Genomic DNA, 16,114 nt, shown 5'->3' with positions numbered 1-16,114 from the left:
CCCCCCACAGATCATCACCTTAGATTATTGCTCTTATTGTACGATTCTACAAAGTAAGCCCCATAACAAAAGACTAATGATAAAACAGGGAGTGTGTAACAACTGCTGCCTCATCTTGGAGATTATTATAGCAGACTATAGGCAGCTACATAACCACCGACATTATCATCATTTTGATTAATAAAGCTTTTGTTGTTTACAAAGTAAAAAAAAAAAAAAAAAAAAAAAAAAAAAAAAACAGCTGGCGGGGCCTAGTGTGCAAAATATAACCACGTCTCTATACCACGAAGGAAACTTCTCTTTAGAAACAAAATATATTAGATTGTTACATGGATAATTTGCCATAGAACATCAACCATGATCCGTTACAATAATATGATCTATAAAGCTCTCTCACTCCGAAAGCCAATCTCCAAGCAAACGCTGTTTATTTCAGGACTTTATTTCAGCCGCTTCTACTCAATACTGATAAACGGGGCTGAATAGTTATGACATGTGATAGTTCAGTTTTTCTTGTTTAATTAATTGGCAAAAATATCTGTATTTCAGTTTTTTCCTGTGAGGATGGGGGCGGAGTGTACATTAATGAGCAAAAAACGGATTTTTTGACCTTAGCAATGGTCTGCAATGAATCAAAGAGTGAAAAATTTAAAGGGGTCTGAATACTTTCCGTACCCACTGTATATTTTACTAATGGTAAATTACAAGGATTGTGAATTTGTGATGAGTCAAGTTTAGAGGCTGTAAGGGGAGTGTCAGTTTAGAAGCCACTTGGGTTCTCTTAAAAACCTGCTTTTTTTTATCATGGGTCATATTAAAAGAGAAGATTCACAGCTTTCAGATTGCATCAGTCATGTAGTTCTGAGAGCTACAGAACCGGTGATACAGATAGTAAAAAAAGGTGGGAATTGGATCTTTATCTGAATATTCTAACTATACAGCTGCCTGTACTAAAAATCTGATGTAAATACTTTGTGTAAAAACTACAAAAGTTCTTAATGAATGATACCTCTATTGGCTAACCTGGTTTTTCTAGTTAGCCAATAGGTATAATTCCTTAACCACTTTTGTAGTTTTTACACAAAAGTATTTACATGAGATTTTTGATTTTTTTTCCTGGCTAACATGGTAATTCTACACTTTTCTCAACATACTAGCTTCCTGCATAGCTCACAGAACCACGAGTCAGATGCAATAAAAAAGATGAGATTTGTATCTTTAATAGGACACCATGTTTCTAGGCAGTAATGGTCAAAATTGCTGTTTGAAGAAAATCTACCATAAAAAATCCATCATGATAAACAAGGGACACTTACTCATGGATGCAGGTACAGGCAGTCCCCAGGTTACGTACAAGATAGGGACCAGAGGGTTGTACTTAAGTTGAATTTGTATGTAAGGGTTGCTGGTAACTAAGGATGCATTAGCTGGTGCGATCTCACGCTTCCTTAGTTACCTGGAATCTCCGGCTTCTAGTGCACTGGCTGGTAACTAAGGAAGCGAGAGATCGCACCAGCGAACGCATCCTTAGTTACCTGAACCCCCTGATACTGCCGGCAATTACTTACTTTATACATCGGCAACGGATTGTGCTCCCCGTCACCTACACGGCCCGCTCCAGCCACTCGCTCCGCCCAATGATCCCCGTCACCTCCATGGCCCCCTCCAGCCTCTTGCTCCGCCCAACGATCCCAGTCACCTCCATGGCCCCCTCCAGCCTCTTGCTCCGCCCAACGATCCCCGTCACCACCACAGCCCGCTCCAGCCTCTCGCTCCGCCCAACGATCCCCGTCACCCCATGGCCTGCCCAATGAGGAGCCACAGCACTCCAAGCAGCGCTATTGAAACCCGGAAGTGGACTGCGCATGCACAGGGTGCCGAGTGCCCCGTTCGTATCTACAGGTTGTCCGTAACTCGAAGCGCCGTAAGTCAGGGACTGCCTGTACTGTGACTGTGGCATCTTCTTATACTTGTTATCCATGACCTCTTTTCTTCTATAATCAACTATTAAAATTATGCTAATGAACCTTAGGGAGCAAGGGGGCAGTGCCGCAGCTTCACAGACAGTTACACCGTGCAGAAGCCTACTGCTTAATGTGTGAAATAACAGTAGGAAGAGGGATGGGTAAGTGATTAAAGGAAACCTACCACTTGTAGTGGCAGGTTTCTGATGGAAATACCGGGCACCAGCTCAGGGTGAGCTGGTGCCGGAGCTTATGCGCGCGGCTACATAGGAAGTGAATGAGAGCCGCGTGCATGGTAAGCGCCGAGCGCGTACCTGCCTGCGCCGGCTATAAAGTTTAAAAAGTGTTTTAAACCGCGATATCGCGGTTTAAAACACTAACGAAAATAAGCTCCGGCACCAGCTCACCAGCTGGTGCCCGGTATTTCCATCAGAAACCTGCCACTACAAGTGGTAGGTTTCCTTTAAGGGGGGAAGTGGAAAACAGTGTAGCAGCCTGTGAAGATGCAGCAAGGAGGGGCACTGGTAACAGCCCTAGAGCTTGTCAGTCTGGCATAATTTAAAAAGTTGATTTCTAGAAGAAAGGATAACAATTAAGAAGATTAGCACAGTCAATATGCCTGGATATAAGAGTAAGTGTCCAGGTTTATTGATGGTAGATTTCCTTTAAATGAATTGTGTTTTTCATCATTTTTCACAATTTTATGCTTAACTCTAATACCAGATAGGTCATGCAACCCTGTGCAACATGCCCCATATTAAAACACTAGATGATAGTAAAGCTGTACTGTTATTAAAAGAATAACAATGCAAAACCAAAATATCTAGTTTCTTATTCTTCCTATAAATACTACTGCATGTAACAGATACATGTGGATCTATATGCACAATATATACCAGTACAAGATAGAGGAAGGCTGGAGTCTCAATATCCTCCCGGTATTCCTCAGTATACCAAGATGATTGTTTCAGAAGTAAAACTGAATTTAAATGAATCTCAGAACTCGTGTGATATTGACTGCTGCCTCCGACTATCTGATAAGACTTGGAAAATTGCAGCTCGAGCTGATTAAGTGACAGTGACTGATACGTGAGGACCCATCTGTATTCTATTCCCGTCCCTCTGACTCCCACATGCTGTATTTAAAGCAGAGAGATTGCGAGATCTAAACTCCTAGGACGTAGTTACTGCAGCAACTCTTCCGCTAACTCATTAAAATCCTGTGTAACTCAGTAACGCCGGGAAATAGTCTTCTCCCAGGATCTTAGAATCCGATTTACTGGCGTTCCTATGGAACCACCGCAGTCATAGAACTTTAGTTACATCCAGCTTTGTGTTCTGAATACCAACAAATTTAATGGGTGTGTTCTATAGTAGATGTCAGACATTTATAGCATAAACACAGCATATGGCAAGAGAGGAGGACCAAACTTGGGGACTACACGGCTCTATGGCGCTATACACCCACTTAATACACAAAAGTAACTAAGACCCAACAATTATTTTTGAAAAAACAAATCCCACCGAAGAATGGGGACAGAGGGCCAGCACTCACTGCATATCCCACAGGAACGTCACTGCCTAGCTGAATGGAGAGTGTGTAGCGCATGCGCAGCCACTCTTCATTCAACTCTATGGGAGCGGCAAGCACACAGTCTTGGATATTGTGATCGCTGACCCTATTCCCACTGCCGGGCTGAATAGAGAGTGTAGCGCATGCACAGCCACTTTTCATTCAACTCTATGGGAAGGGCAAGCACAGGGTCTTGGATATTGTGTTCGCTGACCCTATTCCCACTGCCGGGCTGAATGGAGAGTCTGTAGCGCATGCGCAGCCACTTTTCATTCAACTCTATGGGAAGGGCAAGCACAGGGTCTTGGATATTGTGTTCGCTGACCCTATTCCCACTGCCGGGCTGAATGGAGAGTCTGTAGCGCATGCGCAGCCACTTTTCATTCAACTCTATGGGAAGGGCAAGCACAGGGTCTTGGATATTGTGTTCGCTGACCCCATTCTCACTGCCGGGCTGAATGGAGAGTGTGTAGCGCATGTGCAGCCACTCATCATTCAACTCTATGGGAGTGGAAAGCAAATGGCCTTGGATATTGTGATCGCTGACCCCATTCCCACTGCCGGGCTCAATGGAGAGTGTGTAGCGCATCCACAGCCACTCTTTATCCAACTCTATGGCAGCGCCAAGCAAATAGTCTGCGCTATTGTATTTGCTCTTATTAGAGTGGCAGCTCATACACTGCAGGATGTCTGTTCAACATCCTTAATCATCAGGTTTTCCAAACCTGATGATTAAGGAAGTGAATGTGTTATGGGATACTGTCTGTTCAACATGCCTACAGGAAGGGTGGTCATGGGTGCAGGTTCCAGGGACCCGCATCTATCACCTATTTCTTACATATTCTGAAGATATGCTAGCATAGTCTAGATGGAAAAAAAACCCTATAACTAGAGTTTCTCCATTATTCCTTCTTTATTTTTTCCTAAATTGTGACTGCCAGGGGAATAATGTCTTTTTACTTATGAATGTCTAGGTGGAATAAGTCCTAAGAAAAGATTTAAAATTATTAATTCATAAAAAGTAAGCATTCACCAATACAGTAGAGGTGACTTGTCCCGTTTATAAAGGGGTGCGTATTAACTATCCCTACATACAACATGGATGTAACCCCAGTGCTTGAAGACAACACAACAGACATAAGGCCGGTTACATAAACTAATTGGTTAAACACATGGATTAAGAACAACTGAGAACATGCAAGAAAAGTTACAAAAGCCACACAAAAAGAATATTTGCAAGTTTTGCTTTTCTCTCTTACTCTGTTGGTGAAATATAGATAAGTCCCTACTGTGCCGTTTCCTATCTATGTGAGGTGTGGCGTGTTGTTACAGGTGATACAGTACTAGCACAATACTCACCGAGCTTCTCCTCCAGGGGGTCTGAGTGTACTTGTCCTGCTGTTTTGGCTTCACCATCTTGGAGTCCTGGCCATTTTTCTGGCATTTGCAGGGTGTTTTCTACGGCAACAGAAACATAGAAATGAGATATGTTACGAATAGCTGTCAAGGTTTTTTTTAGATTGTTGATATACTGAATTGCTTTCATGAGAAATGGAAGTCCTTAGAGGGATAAATCCAGTCACCACCAGTTCCCCTTATACTTCAGTCTGGCAAGTGCTAATCTCACTTTGTATATCACTAAGCAGTAGTAGGAATCTGCCTCTGGGGACAGGCTTTCTACACTTCATCTATACCAGATTACGTGTCACATAAAGCCATATAAAAAATTACTGGCTTGATAAATGATACATTTCGTCAGAATGGGGTACAACCACAACAGTACGATCATAATGGTGATGACGGTAGAGAAATTTACATATTTACATATAAATATATACAATATAATATGTACATAATATATATATAACATTTTTCATCCATATGTGCATGCAAGTCACTGTATCCGTATACAGTAAAACGGGCTGGCAGATGACGTCTGGCAGGCCATTGGCTGGTTGAATGCACCTCCCACTGCTTCTGGTCTCCCTGGATACCACGTATACACGGCAGCACACTGTGCATTACCATATACAGCAGGTATGTAAAAGGTATTTTAAACCTTCCCATATCCTTCTATGGGACATACAGAACAAAAATACTGGGGAAAATAGGACATGCTCTATATATTTCTCACTCATGGCATGGTACAGTGGACAAATCGGCCATTTGAATAGATGGCTATATTGCCCACTGAAATAAATGTGACTGTATGCAATCCCTATTAAAATGGAATAGTACTGGTAGCATACAGGGTTTTCATATGTTTGTGTGAAAGAGGCTTTACTTTATAGATCCGTGACTGTAGTTATCCATGGCCTCCTTCCTTCTAAATTCAACCTTTAAAATTATGCTAATGAGTCAGATGGGTACTGGTGCATTACCAGAGCTCCACAGTGCTGCAGATTCACGGGCTGTTACAATGAGCAGATAATGTCTCACCCAACCCCGTGCTCTCTCTCTCCTCCCTCCTGACTGTATAATATAGCAGCAGGAAGTGAGGAGGGGCTCTGGAAACACACACTAGAGCCATTCAGGGCCATTAGCATAATCATTAAAAGTATATTTTATAGGAAAGAAGGCCATGGATAACAAATATGAGAAGATTACCACAGTCACATTGCCTGGATCTATGGGTAAGTGTCCCTGGTTCATCATGGTGGGTTTTAATGGTTGATTTCCTTGAAATAAAGACAGATAAAAGAACACAGAAGAGAACGTGATTTCAGAACTATCTGAGAAAAAGCATAAGAGGTGAAAAACGTTGACATCCCTAAGTTGAGGCAGATGGAAGAGTCGACAGAAGACTTTCACAAAGGAAATACTTAAGTGTATCAGTCAGCAGAACAGTTTTGTTCTGCAAGACAAGCAATCTGGAACTGTCGAGCTTTATAGATGAGACCCAGCCGAAAAAGAAGAAGGGAAAATAAAAAAAGGTCTTCTGAGAAAGCGACCCATAAAATAAATAGTAGTACTCCGTGTCAGCTCTGCTTGGGGAATTGGATATGGGAACTTTCTTGATAAATTAAAATATCACTGTGTAAAATATGTGAGAAGCTGGAGCGCATCTCTAAACTGCTCGATATTTTATCAAGTCCTAAAGTCATTTAGCCAGGAAAAGTTACACTAAAAAGTAGTTTATCAACATGGATGCAATCTTCTTCATGTGCCTGGATCTATCTACCAGTAAAATATTGTCTACCCATAGCCTGCTGACATATTAAGTGGTCCGCCCTGGAAATATACTTATTACACAAAACGAATAACGGGTTCACGATTTAATGCAAAGGGAGCCGAAGTAAAGGAACGGTATGAAAAAAAGGAAGTAAAATATTTATAGACGATATCAAGAAGACAAACAGACGTGGTCCAAACTCATCTATGGTTTGAGATGTGGCTGTACCCATGGCAGAAAAAGGTTGGGTCGGTTGTGACTTCACAGTCTATCCTATCTAGGAGGAGACAAGTCCTTCCGTGCCTCATGCAAATGGCTGCATTTATTTGAGTGGTAATGGCCTAAACATGGGTCTTCATGGGCCTCATAGTTCCTCTATGTGCCTCTAACTTTTAACATAGAATAAAAAATGGTGGATTATGTATGGAGTTACCCTTCCCAAACATCATTGCTATAATACCAAAGAATCGTAATAATGACCCCCGAAATCTGTTTCCCCATGCTATTTTGTGTGCCCCCTATAGACTCCCACCCAAACCAAAGGATAGCTGAGATAAAGGGCTGCCCACCAGTTGCTGCTGTAAATGCTTGATTGTTTCATCCTTTTTCTTTGATTCTTCTTTCAGTTTTTCAATTTCTCTGAGAAGGTCTTCAGTCTTGGGGTATAAAAAAAACACAATAAGGTTGCAGACAAGCAATCAAAGTAATGTCTGACCTAAAAGAACAAGACATACAGACATGTCTGATGGGGGGTGTATGTTCATGGTTCAACTTAATAATAATAATTCCTTTATTTATATAACGCACACAGATTACACAGCGCTGCACAAAGTTTGCCAAATCAGTCCCTGTCCCCATGGGGCTCACAATATAATCAACCTACCAGTATGTTTTGGAGTGTGGGGGGAAACCGGAGGACCCGGAGGAAACCCATGCAAACACGGAGAGAACATACAAACTCTTTGCAGATGTTGACGCTGGGACTTGAACTCAGGTCATGAAAAGGCCTTTATCAGACAAAACTATTGAAGAGTATTTCCATATATAAAATATTTCTTCAAATATAGGATTATAATGTATGTGCTGAAATTCTACATATGGGAATGAATTCCACTTATACACAAATTATGTGTGTTACAGAATCCCCTATTCCCTATGTCTTCAATGTCCTGTGTCTGACTAAACACACTGTTAAGCTAAGCCTCCTTTGTTAAAAGGGTTGTCTGGGATTTGAAAAACATGTTTGTGTTCTTCCAAAAAGCAGCTCCTCTCCTGACCATGGGTAATGTAATCTCCATTCATTTCTATACAGATAAGCTGTTATACCAGCAGTAACCATGGTCACAAGTGGTGGTGATTTTGGTAAACAGCAGCCATGTTTTTCAATTTCTGGAGAACCCCTTTAAGTCTCATGTCCTCTACTTGGCCAACATCCCAAAATGAAGGTTATCATTTGTTAGATAGCAATATTTCTCAATTACTTCAATCATTCATTTCTAGATTTAGACTTCAAATGGTCAATAACCTTGTAGCAAACTTTTCATACATCAGTATGATGTGAACATAAGAAGCTTTATAAAATATCTGAGAAATACTAAATTTACAACTATTCTCAATCTCATCTTGCTAGCAATCTGGACAGAAGCAACAAAGCACAGATTACATAAAAACCTTATAGAGAAAGGAGTCATAGCAGCTAGGTCATTACCCCCTTGCTCATAGTGTATTGCAAATCTGCAGACAAAGACATTTCACACACTTCCGATTTCTGCATAGTTTGTTGAAAGGCACTGCAGGTAAGAACAATTTATCACAATCTTTTCTCCAAAAAAAAGAAAAAAAAAGTACCCTTGCTCGTTATTACGGTGAGCAGTGGCGGATTAAGTGTCCCATGGGCCCTGGAATGTTCACGCGACTAGGGCCCCCCAGCATCCAAATCAACATGCGCCAGGATGTTAGGACTTAAAGGAAACCTACAACTGCTGCTGGTAGGTATTAGCTGTATACACCGGCCACCAGCTCAGGGTGAGCTGGTGCCGGAGCTTACCTTTGCAAGTGTTTTAAACCGCTTTATCGCGGTTTAAACACATTTTGATGAACAGCCCCGAGGTAGCTTCGGCGCTGCGCGCGCCACCATAGGGAGTGCCGGAGGAGTCACGTGCGGACGGTCGCAGCGCCGAAGCTACCTCGGGGCTGTTCATCAAAATGTGTTTAAACCGCGATAAAGCGGTTTAAAACACTTGCAAAGGTAAGCTCCGGCACCAGCTCACCCTGAGCTGGTACCCGGTGTATACAGCTAATACCTGCCATCAGCAGTGGTAGTTTTCCTTTAAGTCCTTAATCACATCCCTAACTGCATGAAACAATCCACCCCGACAACCGTCCAGACCAGATTTCCCAGGCGGTGCAGGAGATGTGAATGCTGGCTCTGGTCCGGCCTCTGTGCTCTGCAGCTGAACTCCCCCTCATACGGTAAATACCATAAAAAAAAATAAAAAAAACTGGGAGAAGTTATTGACTATTATAAGCCCTAGGGTGCCCCCACTACTGTAGTAAAATATCCACCATAATGAAATGTCCAGCAAAATGGAAGAGACCCCCTTTACAGAAATGTCCACAGCAGAGTCCCCCTTTAATGATTTTTCCACAGCAGATGCCCCCTTTGCTGAAATGTCCACAGCAGAGTCCCCCTTTAATGATTTTTCCACAGCAGAGTCACCCTTTAATGATTTTTCCACAGCAGATGCCCCCTTTGCTGAAATGTGTACAGCAGAGCCTCCCTTTACAGAATCTTCTCCTCTTCCTGCCGGTGCGGCGCATACACTATGACATCACACAGGCACACAGTATACGTGCCCGGCGCCAGAAGAGGAAAAGATGAAGCCGGGGAGAAAATGCCGGAAGGCGAGAATAGTTTTTTTCTTTTTAGACTGATGGCTACAGAATAAATATACTCGGAAGATTCTTTGTTGAGAAATTACAGGACCCTTTAATGGACATTCAGGTCATGAATAATAGTAGGATAAGCTTCTGAGTCACTCTCTGGCTATTAAGTCCTACATACTTATCTCTTCCAATGAAATGGATGCATCTATTACAAGAAAACGGCAATGGATTACTTGAACAATGGCACAGAGCAAGGCATTATTCCGGACAGTAATAAGGAGAGTATAAGTGGATGTCTCATTTACAGCCAATTTATGGGAAGCCAACAGCATGGGGTGCTGTGTATTACTACCGATTAGTGATTAACTCTAAAAGCTTTGGGCATACGGCATGTAATATCTGACCTAAAAGAACAAGATGTACTGAATTATCACGTGTAATGATTGCATGCTCCAACAATTACAACTGGTAACTTCATTTCTTCTAATTCAATGACAAAAATGCCTCCATCGTATGGTGCGTTGTACCACATAAAAATAACAGCATTGTAATAAGCAGTACACAAAGGGCTAATGAAAACGCAGGGGGATGTTTAGCATGTAACATTCAAGTCTTGACTCTATTTTTGGCACATCTTTCCAGATTTCGTTTAATCTCTTGAAAAGGGAGGCATAGGGGAGGAGCGCATTGCATCCCATAGCTTATATCTCATAGCTTAGATAGGATCCGGTGCACAATTGATGTTCTGGCACATGAGGTACACCTAATTCATCAAGAGACAGTACAGCGGAAAAGAAGACATAAAAAAGAAGGCATAAAAAAATGGCCGTTCTTGATAAATATCTCCCAACCTTAATAGAAACATTAACATCTGTATACTATATGTAAGACATTTTCCACTAAACCCATTGGGTTGTGTTACTGAATGCCAAGAATATGCCTGCAGACTCTTCTAATAGGATCCAATCTCATGATTTTAAAAAAATCTTCCATTTGATTTGATGCATTATGAAGCAAACATACCTTGAGTCTGCTGTAGCTACAGTGATGCAGAAACATATCTTGTTTAATCCCTGAGCTGAGTGGTTTTGATGAAAAAATCAATGATAAAATAATGCAGTTCTGTTGTTTCTGTGCTGAGGCTTGGCATGTCTCCTCTTACATTAAGTATGCACTAATGTAATTACTGTGTTGTGTCTGAGAGGCTGATATAATCAATTGCTGCATCCCTCAGCTGCTGTGTATGAGTCATCCAGCTCAGGTTGATTAGTCCCGTCTGGACAGTTCAGGAAGCTCCAAGAAATCATGTGTTTATGTTTGGCAGCCAGCAGCACCCAGCTCTCCCAAGCTCCTGAATGTTATAATTGGTTTTCCAGCAAAGCCACTCAGCTCAGGGATTAAACAAGATATGCTTCTGCATCAGTGTAGCTACAGCATAAAATCAAATGGTAGGTTTCCTTTAATAACATACTGGAAAAACAACGTTTTGCAATGAAAGTGGAACACATTATGACCCGCCTTACAATATTTGGGTCCTTGTTGAACAGTGCAGGTTCAGGTCCCCGAATAACATGTCCCTGATTGAGGGTGTAAATGCTTTAAATGCTACCACGTGCTTGCCACCCTTGGTGCTCCCCTCTAGCTTTACTAGCATTATTTGTGGGTGTTCGTGTACCCAAGCTTTTTGTTCAGCCAAACTCTGTAAATCTGAAAGGGTCTGCTTCTCACCACTATGACTACGTATTAAATAATAAAAAGCTTCTTTTATGGCAAATATGGGAAAGCAAAATACAAAATAAAATTTTAACTCCCTCTGTTCCAGGTAGATAAACGTGCCTTATCCTTCACTTCTATTCCCAGCATGGGCTGTTTGTGTAGTGCTTGGCTGCAGCGGGATCCTGCCCCCGAATGCCACAAGAAAATGGGAAGCTTGCCCCATTTTGCCATTTACTAGACCTTAAAGAACAGTCAAATATAAACTGTTTAAAGTAGTATATAAAGGAGGTCGAAAATGGGGTATACATTAGAAAAAAATTAATAAATCTTTAAAAATTCAACTGTTATATTGAAGCCGGATCATTACCCTATCTGCCCCTATCTACACGCACACTCAGTGTGACTGATATTGCAAGTGTTCTAAATAGGCAGAAGCAGAACAACCACTGTCCAAACCATGGAGCCAACAATCCACAGTAAGAGAAAAACATTTGTAGTTAATGATTAAGGCTTACCAGCCGAAACACGTCGGTCCTTTGTGTGTGAGGTGTCTACATACATAACATGTAAAGAAATGAATGGACTAAATGCTGTCTCTGAGTGCTGGATACGTAGTTTCTTTTGGATATACATACAGCCCAGTGCAGCCTCGGGTGCATCTGCCAGAGTTCAGCTGACACATTGACGGAGAGCTAAATAACTTGGATAAAATTATTTATGCCATCAGCTTAGGATGGTAATAAAACATTTTGGACCCCGTGTGACATGTATTCATTCCACGCCTTTTAAATATATCCTTACAGTGCACACTTGAAACATGTTGACTGCATACTTGTGTTTTATTACCTTTATTATCTTAGAGGAAGATGCAGTATAGTACAGCAAACACTTACATGCTGCAGTGTCTCCTGATACAGGAGCCATTCTTCCTTTATCTTCCAATGGCCTCATTTTGAAGAAAAACGAGAGTCATTAGAAGACAAAGGACGAATGGATCTTGTATCAGGGGACACAAACCAGTGTGTAAGTGTACTTGGTGTACAAAACTGTAACCACATGGTACATTTCCTCCAAGATAATAAAGGTAACAAAAACACAAGTATGCTGTCAACGTGTTTCAAGTGCACATAGTAAGGACATAGATAAAATGTGTTGACTGAATAAATGTCACATGAGGTCCAAGATGTTTGAAGAGTGTGAAGCTTTATTACCAGAGAAGGTATACATGTCATTCCTGAATGTGTAGGGTACCAACAAGTCTTCAATCAATTATGTAAATTTGCCAGTCTATCTTGTATTTTAATCAATAAAGAGCTTTATTCCTAATAATGTTTAGCAATCAAAAATTGTATAACGTTTCAATCCACTGGGGGATCTTCATCAGACATGGATTGCGAGGGAGAGGGAAAAATGGATTGCGAGGGAGAGGGAAAATGTACAGATAAGCGGTATCTACCACTGCGGTGCTAGGCAATAAGACGAAGTGTGGACATGTCAGGTCATCTTTCTCCTTGCGGGCATGTCCGCACTTCCCCTTATTACCTAACACCACAGCGGTGGATACCACTTATCTTTACATTTAGCTCTTTCCCTCTTCCTTTTGGGTAGCTAACATAATTACAAGTAAAGTTCTTTATTGACTAAAATACAAGACGGAGTGCCAAAATTGTGCATATTAAATAAAGCATTTTACAGCCTACATTTGGTGCACTAATGTTTCCATTATTGAGGATTGTTGGCTCCGTGGTCTGGGCACTGTGTCTCCAGGAATCGCTATCATCTATAACACTGCCAGCGTGATCAGGCAGTGGTTGTCTCCGATCTGCCCATTTAGAGCCCGTGTCAAACCGAGTATATGTGTATATAGGGGCAGATATTTTGTGGTAGATGTATAGCACACAATCTTACCTTAATAATGGCAAGAAGTGGATTCCTATAATCAATATGGCTTTGGTTGAAAATAGATCTAAAAACACTCTTCATTCAGATGGTCTTACATAGCAAAACAAGTCTAATTATGCTATAACTATAACAAGAACCTATGTGTAACCAAAGCGTGCCTTTAGTGAGATACATCCAGAGTGAATCAGTAAATGTACATCCCCAGTGCTACAGACTGAAGACACGATGGAAACACAATAAAAATCCAATTAATCGTGAAAGACACCTTTATCAGGTTATTTGGCTTCTATATTAGACTTTCCAAAACAACAACTGCTGATCCTTAGCTCTCCGCTAATGGATAGACAAGACATCACCGCGGGGATAGCTAATATAGAAACAGATTCTCTACAATAAACAGATTTTAATTACAGTTTAATGTTTAGAATTATGAAAAAGAAAACCTTTGTCATGTAAAAAAGAGACATTTGTGATGGTACACAAGGTGATGGGAAGGTTCCCTGGTGGTCTAGAGTAAATAGATTGTAGATGATCTGCAGTAACCATGAAGACCGGAGCTGTAACCTTCCTCCATGTAACAGCGAGGTGCCAGACGTAAAATCTTATTTCTATGACCTATTGTTCAGATTCTAAGTTTGAAATAAAGAAATGACATGCTGTAGTTGAGCGCTTAATATTCGCTTTACAGGAGGGTAAGATTTTCTATTCTACAAACTAATGGGTTGTACAACAGCCATTTACATCTGCCAAATCAGTGGCCACGGGACCACCGAACACACAACACTTTCAAGAGAAGGCAGCCGCTACAGAGGGAATGTTTCAGCAAGGTTTTACCAGACAAGCTGGACTCTAGGCACACATGTTGCTTTTCTATAAGCTCTTTGCATTCAAGCTGTTTACAGACCCACACACGACTCTGAGTAAGAGCTGTAGAGTAGATTACTACAGTGGTCACTCAGAAGAAGGGCTTTGGAGGAGATTACTGAAGAGATCTTACCCAGCAATACACCTCAGTAAATAGATTTATCAAGCTGTCTGAAAGTCAGAATATTCCTAGTTGCCCATGGCAACCAATCACAGCTGCCCTTTAAACTATTCACAAGCACTGGTATAATGAAAGCTGAACTGTGATTGGTTGCCATGGGCAACTGGGAATATTCTGACTTTTAGACAGCTTTATAAATCAGCCCCATTATGTAGCAGTCCTGCTGCTACTCAAATTATGCACACAAAGTATGGTTACACAGCTCTGCGGGGCCAATTCCTAACACAGTCTGCAGCGCATAACTGCTGGTAGACTTCCTTTACACTAATAGTGGTCCCATACACAAATACACACCTTTCTACAGATGCAGTTTTGCAGATTTTAATGGTGGACCTCCCTCACACTGCCCTATGTACATGACTCCTAAAATATTCAAATGCTCTACTTCAAAAGATTTACCTTTAAGACTGTGGCAGTGTCTTGTGGTTCAGGTGTAGTAGGGACAGACTGCTGGACTTCTTGAAATTGTGATTCCAGGTCATCCTCCTATAAAGAATATAAAATGTGACAGGTCAATGAAGCAAAGTAGATGCTAAAATGTACACATTACATGTGAACTAGGTAGAGTTGACCTTTAAGCAACGAAAAACCATGTCATAAATCAGAAATGACCAATCTTAAGAAAATCAGGTTCACACTCCACCAGGTGCAGGATCGTGAGACAAGGTCTTCCACTTCACTGGATATAGGCGGCAAATGGAAGATCGGCACTCACTGAATCCGGTAAAATCGTTAGGTAGCCTTATTCATCACACAAACAATACAGGCAATATACAGTCCAAAAATACGGGGTGCCATCTCCATCTGATGCGCTTCAGACCATCAGGCCTTTAGTTATAGATGCCATAGAGAGCTCAAAGACAGACTGATATACCGCACCCACTGGAAATGAAACAAGAAATCTTCGAAGGTGGACGGTAATCAGCTGCTTTGATAAACATTGCATAGAAAAAGTGACTTTTCAACAAAAGAAAACAAAACACACAAAACCAACAATAGATGCAGCAATCATTTTAAATCAAGTCATTCCTGACATTAAGACCTTTAGGATAAATGCAATCTTTAGTAAATATCCAAAACCCCTCTCGTTTAAGTAGTTTTCTTCTGCGATCTCCTCCCCTAGATCTTGGTATAATTCCGCTCAAATGAAGACTAGTGAGATCTCCACCATGTTTACTGATAGAATGTTTGGGTAAGTTAGAAGGATTTTTAACATCAGGGCTAACACCATTTAGATGCTCACGGATTCTTTCCTGTAGATTACGACTAGTGCACCCTACATAATCCAGATAGCAAGCTACACAAGAAACGCAATAAACAACATAACGTGTATTACAGCTAATAAATTCTCTAATAGGATATTCAGTATTGTCTATTTTGCTGGTAACAAGTTTTATAGGTTGGGCAAAGACCCTCCATACTCCTTATCATTTTTGTGGCTCTTGGGTGTTCCCTCTCCAGCTCCAGTGGATTCTTTTTATGGACTGGTGCCCAGAACTGTTCGGCATAATCCAGGAAGTATGCAAATATGTTTTCCAAGGTATTAAATGGAAAACAATACCTCCTTTTGCTACCTTGAAAGTCAGCTGCCTTAACGCCAAGTATGACCTACAAGAAGTCTAAAGATATGGTGTGGGATTAAGCCAAACCAGTATATCTATTCCATAAGGAACAGACTCCCAACTGTAGACAGCAATGTTTCCACCTGGTCGGGTCTCCTCAGTACAGTGTAGGGAACTGGTTTGGCTATGTGAGAGGCTATTGAGCAGGGTCCCCAGAATTCCCTAGTAGAGAATCTATGGCTTTAAGTATCCAAACGCCTATAAGGCAGCCAAAACATGAGGTTGAAACAATGC

At 41.3% G+C, this 16,114-nt stretch overlaps 1 protein-coding gene across 4 annotated transcripts in view; it reads right to left on the bottom strand.

The window, feature by feature from the left end:
- Nucleotides 1–16,114, bottom strand: part of CCSER2 (coiled-coil serine rich protein 2) — a 101,901-nt gene that overhangs the window by 18,923 nt on the left and 66,864 nt on the right. For all 4 annotated transcript variants that reach the window (XM_072129479.1, XM_072129480.1, XM_072129477.1 and 1 more), the window contains exons 7-9: nt 14,658–14,744; nt 7,279–7,365; nt 4,897–4,995 (exon numbers count right to left, since the gene is read on the bottom strand). In XM_072129479.1, coding sequence (XP_071985580.1) covers nt 4,897–4,995; nt 7,279–7,365; nt 14,658–14,744 — 273 coding nt within the window. The remainder of the gene's footprint in view (nt 1–4,896; nt 4,996–7,278; nt 7,366–14,657; nt 14,745–16,114) is intronic.

Source organism: Engystomops pustulosus, chromosome 11, assembly GCF_040894005.1.
Source record: "Engystomops pustulosus chromosome 11, aEngPut4.maternal, whole genome shotgun sequence".
Taxonomy (NCBI): domain Eukaryota; kingdom Metazoa; phylum Chordata; class Amphibia; order Anura; family Leptodactylidae; genus Engystomops; species Engystomops pustulosus.
Note: the sequence above shows the minus strand (reverse complement) of the source record. Positions and strands in the feature narration are given on the sequence as shown.